The 13,343-nt window shown below is 44.0% G+C and overlaps 1 protein-coding gene across 1 annotated transcript in view; it reads left to right on the top strand.

The window, feature by feature from the left end:
• Positions 1 to 5,606: 5,606 nt before the first annotated feature.
• The window catches only part of LOC311117914 (stonustoxin subunit beta-like), a gene marked incomplete at its 5' end in the record, with an annotated part of 9,046 nt that continues 1,309 nt past the window's right edge, over positions 5,607 to 13,343 (top strand). The window contains one exon of the mRNA XM_084192811.1: positions 5,607 to 5,610. Coding sequence (XP_084048937.1) covers positions 5,607 to 5,610 — 4 coding nt within the window. The remainder of the gene's footprint in view (positions 5,611 to 13,343) is intronic.

Here is a 13,343-nt window from a genome sequence, read left to right as displayed (position 1 = left end):
GGAGACAAGTCAGGATCAAGGGAAAGAAGAACTGAGCAAAGTACAGAGATATCCGTGATGAAAACCTGCTCCTTAGCACTCAGGACCTCAGACTGGAGTGAAGGTTCGCCTTCCAACAGGACAACGACTCTAAGCACACATCCCAGACAACGCAGGAGTTGCTTCGGGACAAGTCTCTGAATGTCCTTGAGTGGCCCAGCCAGAGACCGGACTTGAACCCGATCGAATGAACCACATCTCTGGAGAGAGCTGAAAATAGCTGTGCAGTGACGCCCCCAATCCAACCTGACCGAGCCTGAGAGGATCTGCAGAGAAGAATGGGAGATACAGGTGTGCCAAGTTTGTAGCGTCATACCCTAGAAGACTTGAGGCTGTAATCACTGCCAAAGGTGCTTAGACAAAGTTAGGAGTAAAGGTCTAAATACTTATATTTCTGTTTTTCTTTTTTATAAATGTGTTATGAGGGGTTCAACCTGGTTGATGATGGTGGTGTATCTGGTCTCCTGGGGAGTGGGTTATGTGGGTTCAACCTGGTTGATGATGGTGGTGTATCTGGTCTCCTGGGGAGTGGGGGTTATCAGGGTTCAACCTGGTTGATGATGGTGGTGTATCTGGTCTCCTGGGGGTTGGGGGTTATCAGGGTTCAACCTGGTTGATGATGGTGGTGTATCTGGTCTCCTGGGGGGTGTCAGTTATCAGGGTTCAACCTGGTTGATGATGGGGGTGTATCTGATCTCCTGGGGAGTGGGGGTTATCAGGGTTCAACCTGGTTGATGATGGTGGTGTATCTGGTCTCCTGGGGAGTAGGTTATCAGGGTTCAACCTGGTTGATGATGGGGGTGTATCTGGTCTCCTGGGGAGTAGGTTATGAGGGGTTCAACCTGGTTGATGATGGGGGTGTATCTGGTCTCCTGGGGAGTAGGTTATCAGGGTTCAACCTGGTTGATGATGGGGGTGTATCTGGTCTCCTGGGGGTTGGGGGTTATCAGGGTTCAACCTGGTTGATGATGGGGGTGTATCTGGTCTCCTGGGGAGTAGGTTATGAGGGGTTCAACCTGGTTGATGATGGGGGTGTATCTGGTCTCCTGACGGGTGGGGGTTATCAGGGTTCAACCTGGTTGATGATGGGGGTATATCTGGTCTCCTGGGGAGTAGGTTATGAGGGGTTCAACCTGATTGATGATGGGGGTGTATCTGGTCTCCTGGGGAGTAGGTTATGAGGGGTTCAACCTGGTTGATGATGGGGGTGTATCTGGTCTCCTGGGGAGTGGGGGTTATCAGGGTTCAACCTGCTTGATGATGGGGGTGTATCTGGTTTCCTGGTCATCAGCAGCCTGGTGGTCCAAAATAGCATAACTAGTGTTCTTTAACACCAATAAACCCACCTGTTAAAAAATGAATGTCAATCTAGCAAACCAGTTAACATTTACATTTTAGTCATTTAGCAGACGCTCTTATCCAGAGCGACTTACAGTTAGTGAATACATATTTTTTTTTATACTGGCCCCCCGTGGGAATCGAACCCACAACCCTGGCGTTGCAAACGCCATGCTCTATCAACTGAGCTACATCCCTGCCGGCCATTCCCTCCCCTACCCTGGGCCAATTGTGCGCTGCCCATGAGTCTCCCGGTCGCGGCCGGCTGTGACAGAGCCTGGATTCGAACCAGGATCTCTAGTGGCACAGTTAGCACTGCGATGCAGTGCCTTAGACCACTGCGCCACTCAGGAGTTAACTAAAAGCAACTTTCTAAACAATGTTTTGGTTTGTTTCTAGCTTGTTAGCTGGCTAACTAACATTAAGTTAGCTGGCTAGCCAGTTCAAGTAATGACCATATCATATAGCTGACAACGTCTTCCCTTTAACTCATTTATATTCCTTATTACAGGAAAATAAACTCACAACAAAATCATTATTTTACAAGTTAATGGCGAGCTAATTACAGAAAATAGCTCACGGTTGTGAGTGTGACGAAATAAAAGCAGGGCATTCTACCAGAGGATTTTATAACTTGGACACTGTCTCGTTGGCCTAACGTTATATCCTAATTTGACTTTGGTGCAGGTCATGTTGTTCTTCACATTGCCGTCTCTGGTAAACACACACACTATATCAAACAAAATCAAAGTTTATGTGTCACATGAACAGGATGAATAAGGTGTAAACGGTACACTGAAATGGTTTCTTGCATAGTGGAGTCTTTTGTTTAGACATGTAGCTAGCTAGCTAGCTAAACAATTAACCATAATCCCAAATCGTAACGTTACTACCCTGCATGAATCTGCTGGTTGCTAACCAACCAGGTTCAATGTAAGCTAGCTAACATTAGGCTATAACTAGCAATGCAAATGGCTCTGAAATACACTTTTTATTACTAAACAAATCACATGGCAGACCAATCCGAACTCATCTCTCGTCATGTCCAGCCCATCCATTATCTCAGCCAATCATGGCTAGCAGGAAGGTTCTTGTCTTTTTCCAAGGCTAAACCAACTAAGCTCGTAATTTAACAATTTTATTTGTATTTTTACAGATGGCATACTAGTTTGTTATTAAGGCACATGAAAGTTAATTTCTGCCCAAAAACGCATTTTGATTTTTAAAAAAGTTTACGTTCAAATGCCTCTCCTGTGAACTAGTGACGCGCGACATATGCCTAGTTTCCTGAAACGAGTCACATATTGCATAAGTGGAATAATTAGGTTTTTACAGTCTGATGGATGTGGTGGTTGAAGGATAAGAGTTTTAGGTAGACAGACACATATTTCTGTCCAAATACCTTTCACAATTGCCTCATACAACCTTTGGATCGCTGCCATTGACGTCTGATTCATCATCCCATTGTGAGGACAGTACAGTCGACGACTAAATATTATCCTTCTTCCTCTTGCTGAGGAGTAGCAGGGGGTACACTCCTATGTACCTGGAATCATTAATGACTAAATCAGTTCCAGAAACAACAAATATCAGTCAAATAATGACATTTAGATTTACCGTCTTAAATGAGACAATTAAAAATAAGTGCATAGGGCCTATCATTTCCCAACGCTAGAAATGCAGAAATATTTTTAGAGGAAAACGTAATAAAGTGGACCAGCTTGTTTGCTGCCTTAACCAAGATTCATATCTCCCTTCTTTCATTTTCTTATTTGCCCATTCATCTGTTTCCTTCATTTCTTTGGTCCTCTAACATTACCTCTAGCTGTACCACAGAACTAGCATTTCTTTGTCCTCTAAAATTCTGTCCCCTATCAACACTTTTTTTTTTTACTTTTGGTGCCAATGAGAATGAGATAAGAAAGAAGTCAAGACGACTAGCTTGATTCAGTCTCCGCCATGTATATCTCACTAGATCAGTATATTTAAGCCTCCATATATCTACTAGTTCTAATGTATCCATGCCATTCACAATTTCCTTAAGAGCATGTGGGTGATAGTTTGTCTTGAGTTGCTTGCAGGCTTGATAATTTATTATATATATTGTCAAAGAATTGTGGATCATCATTATTTGGTCCGTAAAGGTTAATGAGCCATATCTGTTTATGGTCCAATAACATATTTAAAATAATCCATCTACCTTGCGTATCTATTTGGACAATTTGCACATTCGGATCAAAATTACTATTAATTAATATCATCACCCCTTTTGAATTTCTTTGCCCATGGGAGAAGTATATTTCCCCCGCCCATTCTTTTTTCCACGCTACTTCATCTCGAATTGTTGAATGAGTTTCCTGTATACAATAGATATTATATTCCTTCTCTTTGAGCCATGTAAATAATGTTCTTCTTTTGTTATTATCAGCTAAGCCATTACAATTATAACTGGCTATACTTATTTCACCATACACCATAATGAGATACAAGTTTCAAGTCTATTTATCATTATTTATGTTATATAAAATACACTGCCACTCTAGTTTCACCACCTAAGAATAGCAGTGTGGTTTTAATATGATTTGACTCTTTGCAGGCTGTCAGGCTGTCTAGTCACAGAGGAAGGCTGTGCTTCTCTGGTCTCAGCTCTGAAGTCAAACCCCTCACACCTGAGAGAGCTGGACCTGAGCTACAATCACCCAGGAGACTCAGGAGTCAGACTGCTCTCTGCTGGACTGGAGGATCCACACTGCAGACTGGAGAAACTCAAGTATGTAGAGGATTTATGTCAATGTTCATATCAGACATGTTGGAGTTATCAGGCTAGTTAAGACAAACATTCTGACCACCACTTGGACTAAGTTATATGCTGACCGTGTGTGTGTGTGTGTGTGTGTGTGTGTGTGTGTGTGTGTGTGTGTGTGTGTGTGTGTGTGTGTGTGTGTGTGTGTGAGTTCAGGTGTATCCCTCAATGACTGTCTGTTCTTCTGCTTACCGCTACAGTGTGGAACATGGTGGAGAGAATACAATGAAACCTGGACTGAGAAAATGTCAAATACCACCATCATTACTTACTTGGTCATATTAAATATCAGCTGTAGATCTACAGAAGCAGAAATCAGGGACACCAAAGTTCAGAAAGAGTTGCTTTGACAATGTGTGTGTGTGTGTGTGTGTGTGTGTGTGTGTGTGTGTGTGTGTGTGTGTGTGTGTGTGTGTGTGTGTGTGTGTGTGGCGCATTCGTGTTACTTTAGAAATGTGTGTTTGTGTTCATGCACATTAACAGATAGGGGTCTATATTATAGACAGTTGTCCTAACCCTAACCCTGTTGGGTGATGGTATATATACAGTGGGGAGAACAAGTATTTGATACACTGCCGATTTTGCAGGTTTTCCTACTTACAAAGCATGTAGAGGTCTGTAATTTTTATCATAGGTACACTTCAACTGAGAGAGACGGAATCTAAAACAAAAATCCAGAAAATCACATTGCATGATTTTAAGTAATTCATTTGCATTTTATTGCATGACATAAGTATTTGATCACCTACCAACCAGTAAGAATTCCGGCTCTCACAGACCTGTTAGTTTTTCTTTAAGAAGCCCTCCTGTTCTCCACTCATTACCTGTATTAACTTCACCTGTTTGAACTCATTACCTGTATAAAAGACACCTGTCCACACACTCAATCAAACAGACTCCAACCTCTCCACAATGGCCAAGACCAGAGAGTTGTGTAAGGACATCAGGGATAAAATTGTAGACCTGCACAAGGCTGGGATGGGCTACAGGAAAATAGACAAGCAGCTTGGTGAGAAGGCAACAACTGTTGGCGCAATTATTAGAAAATGGAAGAAGTTCAAGATGACGGTCAATCACCCTCGGTCTGGGGCTCCATGCAAGATCTCACCTCGTGGGGCATCAATGATCATGAGGAAGGTGAGGGATCAGCCCAGAACTACACGGCAGGACCTGGTCAATGACCTGAAGAGAGCTGGGACCACAGTCTCAAAGAAAACCATTAGTAACACACTATGCCGTCATGGATTAAAATTCTGCAGCACACGCAAGGTCCCCCTGCTCAAGCCAACGCATGTCCAGGCCCATCTGACGTTTGCCAATGACCATCTGGATGATCCAGAGGAGGAATGGGAGAAGGTCATGTGGTCTGATGAGACAAAAATAGAGCTTTTTGGTCTAAACACTCGCCGAGTTTGGAGGAAGAAGGATGAGTACAACCCCAAGAACACCATCCCAACCGTGAAGCATGGAGGTGGAAACATCATTCTTTGGGGATACTTTTCTGCAAAGGGGACAGGACGACTGCACCGTATTGAGGGGAGGATGGATGGGGCCATGTATCGCGAGATCTTGGCCAACAACCTCCTTCCCTCAGTAAGAGCATTGAAGATGGGTCGTGGCTGGGTATTCCAGCATGACAACAACCCCAAACACACAGCCAGGGCAACTAAGGAGTGGCTCTGTAAGAAGCATCTCAAGGTCCTGGAGTGGCCTAGCCAGTCTCCAGTCCTGAACCCAATAGAACATCTTTGGAGGGAGCTGAAAGTCCGTATTGCCCAGCGAAAGCCCCGAAACCTGAAGGATCTAGAGAAGGTCTGTATGGAGGAGTGGGCCAAAATCCCTGCTGCAGTGTGTGCAAACCTGGTCAAGACCTACAGGAAACGTATGATCTCTGTAATTGCAAACAAAGGTTTCTGTACCAAATATTAAGTTCTGCTTTTCTGATGTATCAAATACTTATGTCATGCAAAAGACCTCTACATGCTTTGTAAGTAGGAAAACCTGCAAAATCGGCAGTGTATCAAATACTTGTTCTCCCCACTGTACATCCATCTATATCTATATTATAGATAGTTGTCCTAACCCTAACCCTGCTGGGTGATGGTATATATATATATATATATATATATATATATATATATATATATATATATATATATATATATATATATACATCTATATCTACTGTTGAAGTCAGAAGTTTATATACACTTAGGTTGCAGTCATTTAAACTCATTTTTCAACCACTCCACACATTTCTTGTTAATATACTATAGTTTTGGCAAGTCGGTTAGGACATATACTTTGTTTATGACACAAGTCATTGTTTACAGACAGATTATTTCACTTAAAATTCACTGCATCACAATTCCAGTGGGTCAGAAGTTTACATACACTAAGTTGACTGTGCCTTTAAACAGCTTGGAAAATTCCAGAAAATTATGTCATGGCTTTAGAAGCTTCTGATAGGCTAATTGACGTAGTTTGAGTCAATTGGAGTTGTCCCTGTGGATGTATTTCAAGGCCTACCTTCAAACTCAGTGCCTCTTTGTTTGACATCATGGGGAAATCAAAACAAATAATCAGCCAAGACCTCAGAAAAATAATTGTAGACCTCCACAAGTCTGGTTCATCCTTGGGAGCAATTTCCAAACGCCTGAAGGTACCACGTTCATCTGTACAAACAATAGTGCGCAAGTATAAACACCATGGGACCACGCAGCCATCATACCGCTCAGGAAGGAGACGCGTTCTGTCTCCTAGAGATGAACGTACTTTGGTGCAAAAAGTGCAAATCAAGCCCAGAACAACAGCAAAGGACCTTGTGAAGATGCTGGAGTAAACAGGTACAAAAGTATCTATATCCACAGTAAAACGAGTCCTATATCGACATAACCTGAAAGGCCGCTCAGCAAGGAGAAGCCACTGCTCCAAAACCTCCATAAAAAAGCCAGACTACGGTTTGCAACTGCACATGGGGACAAAGATCATACTTTTTGGAGAAATGTCCTCTAGTCTGATAAAACAAAATAGAACTGTTTGGCCATAATGACCATCGTTATGTTTGGAGGAAAAAGGGGAACGCTTGCAAGCCGAAGAACACCATCCCAACCGTGAAGAACAGGGGTGGCAGCATCATGCTGTGGGGGTGCTTTGCTGCAGGAGGGACTGGTGCACTTCACAAAATAGATGGCATCAAGAGGAAGGAAAATTATGTGGATATAATGAAGCAACATCTCAAGACATCAGTCAGGAAGTTAAAGCTTGGTCGCAAATGGGTCTTCCAAATGGACAATGACCCCAAGCATACTTCCAAAGTTGTGGCAAAATGGCTTAAGGACAACAAAGTCAAGGTATTGGAGTGGCCATCACAAAGCCCTGACCTCAATCCTATAGAAAATGTGTCGGCGGAACTGAAAAAGCGTGTGCGAGCAAGGAGGCCTACAAACCTGACTCAGTTACACCAGCTCTGTCAGGAGGAATGGGCCAAAATTCACCCAACTTATTGTGGGAAGCTTGTGGAAGGCTACCCGAAACGTTTGACCCAAGTTAAACAATTTAAAGGAAATGCTACCAAATACTAATTGAGTGTACGTGCTTCTACACCTGCATTACTAGCTGTTTGGGGTTTTAGGCTGGGTTTCTGTACAGCACTTCGAGATATTAGCTGATGTAAGAAGGGCTATATAAAATAAAATTGATTGATTGATTGATTGTATGTAAACTTCTGACCCACTGGGAATGTGATGAAAGAAATAAAAGCTGAAATAAATCATTCTCTCTACTATTATTCTGACATTTCACATTCTTAAAATACAGTGGTGATCCTAACTGACCTAAGACAGGGAATTTCTAAATGTCAGGAATTGTCAGGAATTGTGATAAACTGAGTTTAAATGTATTTGGCTAAGGTGTATGTAAACTTCCGACTTCAACTGTATCTATAAAAGTGCTGATCCAATGAGGTGTGGTGGTTGACAACATATTTTCAGCTGCTGTCAAACCTGACAATATACTAACAATATACTAATAATATACTAAAGTGTCAAAAGTAAAAGTACAAGTATAAATCATTTCAAATTCCTTACATAAAGCAAACCAGATAATTTTCTTGTTTTTAAAATGTACGTTCAGCCAGAGGCACACACCAACACTCAGACAATTTACAAACAAAGCATTTGTGTTTAGTGAGTCTGCCAGATCAGAGGCAGTAGGGATGTTCTCTTGATAAGTGCGTGAATTGGACCATTTTCTGTCCTGCTAAGCATTCAAAATGTAACGAGTACTTTTGGGTGTCAGGGAAAATGTATGGAGTAAAAAGTACATTATTTTCTTTAGGAATGTAGTGAAGTAAAAGTAGTCAAAAATATAAATAATAAAGTCAAGTACAGATACCCCAAAAAACTACTTAAGTAGTACTTTAAAGTATTTTTACTTAAGTACTTTAAACCACTGGTTAACTCTCTTTCTTAGCTAGCTCGACTATGCACTTGCCTCTGCTAGCAATACACTGTGCTAACATTAGCCTAGACTGGACCCCAGAAAATAACAGTTTTAAACAGTTGTAAAAACCCACTTCTTCCAGACAGATAGTTCCTGTAGACTCAGACTAACTCATCACCAATCTTTTGTTATGTCTCGTGGGTTTCATAACCACGTCTGTACAACAATTCAATAATGATGAGACAGGAGACAGGAATCAGTTCAACCATTTATCTGGAACGTGATCATCTCAACACATACAAACCCCCATGATGCTCTGCGGCACAACCCCAATATACAACAAATACATAGATAAGTAAATGGACACAAAACAAAACTCATAGAGGAATTTAAATGTTCATTTCTAGAAAGTAGGGCCATGGGATAGGGTCAGAAAGGTCAGTATGTTTGATAACTGGTTACAGAGGTGAAATAACAAGCATAAGGTCCATTATAACACAGTGAAGTAGAGGTGGGAGCTAAAAGCAGACATGGACAGTGAGACGGTGTGAGGAGGTCAGGGGTGAAACACTAGATCAGGACAGGTAGAAATGGCAGGGCTGGTTGTGTTCAGTGTGTGTGTCCAGTGTGTGTGTGTGTCCAGTGTATGTATGTGTGTCCAGTGTATGTATGTGTGTCCAGTGTGTGTGTGTGTGTGTGTGTGTGTGTGTGTGTGTGTGTGTCCAGTGTGTGTTTGTCCAGTGTGTGTGTGTGTGTCCTGTGTGTGTGTGTGTTCAATGTGTGTGTGTCCAGTATGTGTGTGTGTTCAGTGTCAGTGTGTGTGTGTGTGTGTTCAGTGTGTGAGTGTGTGTGTTTCCAGTGTGTGAGTGTGTGTGTTTCCAGTGTGTGTGTGTGTTTGTGTGTTTTTGTCCAGTGTGTGTGTGTGTGTCCAGTGTGTGTGTGTGTTCAGTGTGTGTGTGTCCAATGTGTATGGATGTGTGTGTCCAGTGTGTGTGTGTGTGTGTGTGTGAATCCAGTGTGTGTGTATGTGTGTCCAGTGTGTGTGTGTGTCCAGTGTGTGTGTGTCCAGTGTGTGTGTGTGTCCAGTGTGTGTGTGTCCAGTGTGTGTGTGTGTGTGTGTGTGTTCAGTGTGTTTGTGTGTGTGTGTGTCCAGCGTGTGTGTGTTCAGTGTGTGTGTGTTCAGTGTGTGTGTGTATCCAGCGTGTATGTTTAGTGTGTGTGTGTCCAGTGTGTGTGTGTGTGTGTGTTCAGCATGAGTGTGTTCAGTGTGTGTGTGTCCATTGTGTTTGTGTATCCAGTGTGTGTGTTCAGTGTGTGTGTGTGTGTGTCCAGTTTGTGTGTCCTGTGTGTGTGTGTGTCAGGTGTGTGTGTCGAGTGTGTATGTGTGTGTGTGTCCAGTGTGTGTGTGTGTCCAGTGTGTGTGTGTGTGTCAGGTATGTGTGTCCTGTGTGTATGTGTGTGTGTGTCCAGTGTGAGTGTGTGTGTGTGTGTGTGTGTTCAGCGTGTGTGTGTTCAGTGTGTGTGTGTGTCCAGTGTGTATGTGTGTGTGTGTCCAGTGTGTGTGTGTGTCAAGTGTGTGTGTGTGTCCAGTGTGTGTGTGTGTCCAGTGTGTGTGTCCTGTTTGTGTGTGTGTCAGGTGTGTGTGTCCTGTGTGTATGTGTGTGTGTGTCCAGTGTGAGTGTGTGTGTGTGTGTGTGTGTGTCCAGTGAATGTGTGTATCCAGCGTATGTATTTGTGTCCAGTGTGTGCGTGTTCAGTGTGTGTGTGTCCTGTGTGTGTGAGTGTGTGTGTAAGTGTGTATGTGTGTGTGTCCAGTGTCTGTGTGTGTGTCCAGTATGTGTCCAGTGTGTGTGAGTGTGTGTGTCCAGTGTGTGTGTGTGTGTCCAGTGTGTGTGAGTGTGTGTGTGTGTGTGTGTGTGTCCTGTGTGTGTGTGTGTCAGGTGTGTGTGTGTCCAGTGTGTGTGTGTGTGTGTCCTGTGTGTGTGTGTCAGGTGTGTGTGTGTCCAGTGTGTGTGTGTGTGTGTGTGTGTGTGTGTGTTTGTGTCCTGTGTGTGTGTGTGTCAAGTGTGTGTGTGTCCAGTGTGTGTGGGTCCAGTGTGAGTGTGTGTGTGTGTGTGTCCAGCGTATGTGTGTGTGTCCAGTGTGTGTGTCCAGTGTGTGTGTGTCCAGTGTGTATGTGTGTGGGTCCAGTGTGAGTGTGTGTGTGTCCAGCATATGTGTGTGTGTCCAGTGTGTGTGTCCAGTGTGTGTGTGTGTGTTTGTGTGTGTCCAGTGTGTGTGTGTGTGTGTGTGTTCAGTGTGTGTGTGTGTGTGTGTGTGTGTGTGTGTCCAGTGTGTGTGTGTCCTGTGTGTGTGTGTCCTGTGTGTGTGTGTGTCCAGTGTGTGTGAGTGTGTGTGTGTCCAGTGTGTGTGTGTGCCCTGTGTGTGTGTGTGTATGTCCAGTGTGTGTGTGTGTCCTGTGTGTGTTTCCTGTGTGTGAGTGTGTGTGTCCAGTGTGTGTGAGTGTGTGTGTCCAGTGTGTGTGTGTGTGTCCAGTGTGTGTGTGTCCTGTGTGTGTATGTGTTTGTGTGTGTTTGTCCAGTGTGTGTGTCCAGTGTGTGTGTGTCCAGTGTGTGTGTGTGTCCTCTGTGTGTGTGTGTGTGTCCAGTGTGTGTGTGTCCAGTGTGTGTGTGTGTAGTGTGTGTGTGTGTCCAGAGTGTGTGTGTGTCCAGTGTCCAGTGTGTGGATGTGTTTGTCCAGTGTGTGTCCAGTGTGTGTGTGATCAATGTATGTGTGTCCTGTGTGTGTGTGTTTGTGTGTGTGTGTGTCCAGTGTGTGTGTCCAGTGTGTGTGTGTGTGTCCAGTGTGTGTGTGTGTCCAGTGTGTGTGTGTGTCAGTGTGTGTGTGTGTGTTCAGTGTGTTTGTTCAGTGTGTGTGTTTGTGTACAGTGTGTGTGTATCAAGTGTGTTTGTGTGTCCAGTGTGTGTCAGTGTGTGTGTCCAGTGTGTGTGTGTGTTCAGTATGTGTGTGTGTTTGTGTCCAGTGTGTGTGTGTGTGTGTGTGTGTCCAGTGTGTGTGTGTGTCCAGTGTGTGTGTGTGTCCAGTGTGTCAGTGTGTGTGTGTTTCCAGTGTGTGTGTGTGTGTGTGTTTGTGTGTGTCTAGTGTGTGTGTGTGTACAGTGTCCAGTGTGTGTGTGTCCAGTATGTGTGTGTGTGTGTCCAGTGTGTGTGTGTCCAGTGTGTGTGTGTGTGTCAGTGTTACCATGGTTATTATTTACAGGGACACTGAGGCGCCATCATACCAAACCCTAAACCCTGGATAGAGGGGCTCAGTGAATGTGGAGTGGAATGTGTTCAGGTGGGTCAGTGTGTCAGAGGAGACTCTGTAGAAGGACAGAGTGCCGGCTGGCCAGTCCAGATACACTCCTACTCTGTCGGGGCTGGAGGGGCGGACGTCTATGGTAGTGGACTTATTATTGTGCCTGGCAGAGTAACTGTTGTCAGAGCAGAACAGACTCCAGGACTTGTCATTCCATCCAATCACACAGTCACTACCCCCTCCTCTCCTGCTGATTCCTTTATATGCCACTCCTATAACAGCCTCCCCACTCCACTCTACCTCCCAGTAACAGTGCCCAGTCAGACCCTCTCTACACAGCACCTGTCCATAGTCCTCAAATCTCTCTGGGTGATCAGGATACGGCTGCTCCTCTGTTCTACATGTCACCTTTCTGTTCTCCTCAGACAGAGAGAGGAATCTGTTTACTGTGTTTAGGTCCAGTGTGAGATCACAGACATCTGATGGATGAAACCAGACACAATATTAGAAATCATCATCATCTTGAACACACACACACACACACACACACACACACACACACACACACACACACACACACACACACACATCCTGAACACACACACACAAACACACACACATCCTGAACACACACACACACACACACACATCCTGAACACACACACACACACACACACACACACACACACACACACACTGAACACACACACACACACACACACACACACACACACACATCCTGAACACACATTCACAAACACACACACATCCTGAACACACACACACAAACACACACACATCCTGAACACACACACACACATCCTGAACACACACACACAAACACACACACATCCTGAACACACACACACACACACATCCTGAACACACACACACAAACACACACACATCCTGAACACACACACACACACACATCCTGAACACACACACACAAACACCCTGGACACACACACCCTGAACACACACACACCTTCATGCATGAACACACAAAAGTAACACGAACACATCCTGAACACACACACACACACACTGGACACACACAGACACACACATTGTCAAAGCAACTCTTTGTAAACTTTGGTGACCCTGATTTGTGCTTCTGTAGAACTACAGCTGATATTTAATATGACCAAGTAAGTAATGATGGTGGTCTTTGACTTTGACTTCACTTGAATTAAGACTTATTCTTAGTCATATTCTTCACAGCAGTCAACACTCACATTTTCTAAGTCCAGGTTTCATTGTGTTCTCTCCACCATGTTCCACACTGTAGCGGTAAGCAGAAGCACAGACAGTCATTGAGGGATACACCTGAACTCACACACACACACACACACACACACACACACACAAACACACACACACACACACACACACACACACACACACACACACACACACATAC

The sequence above is a fragment of the Coregonus lavaretus genome (genome assembly GCF_964263955.1).
Source record: "Coregonus lavaretus genome assembly, contig: HAP1_SCAFFOLD_434, whole genome shotgun sequence".
Lineage (NCBI taxonomy): Eukaryota > Metazoa > Chordata > Actinopteri > Salmoniformes > Salmonidae > Coregonus > Coregonus lavaretus.
The sequence above is the reverse complement of the archived record's forward strand: the minus strand, read 5'-3'. Positions and strand labels throughout refer to the sequence as shown.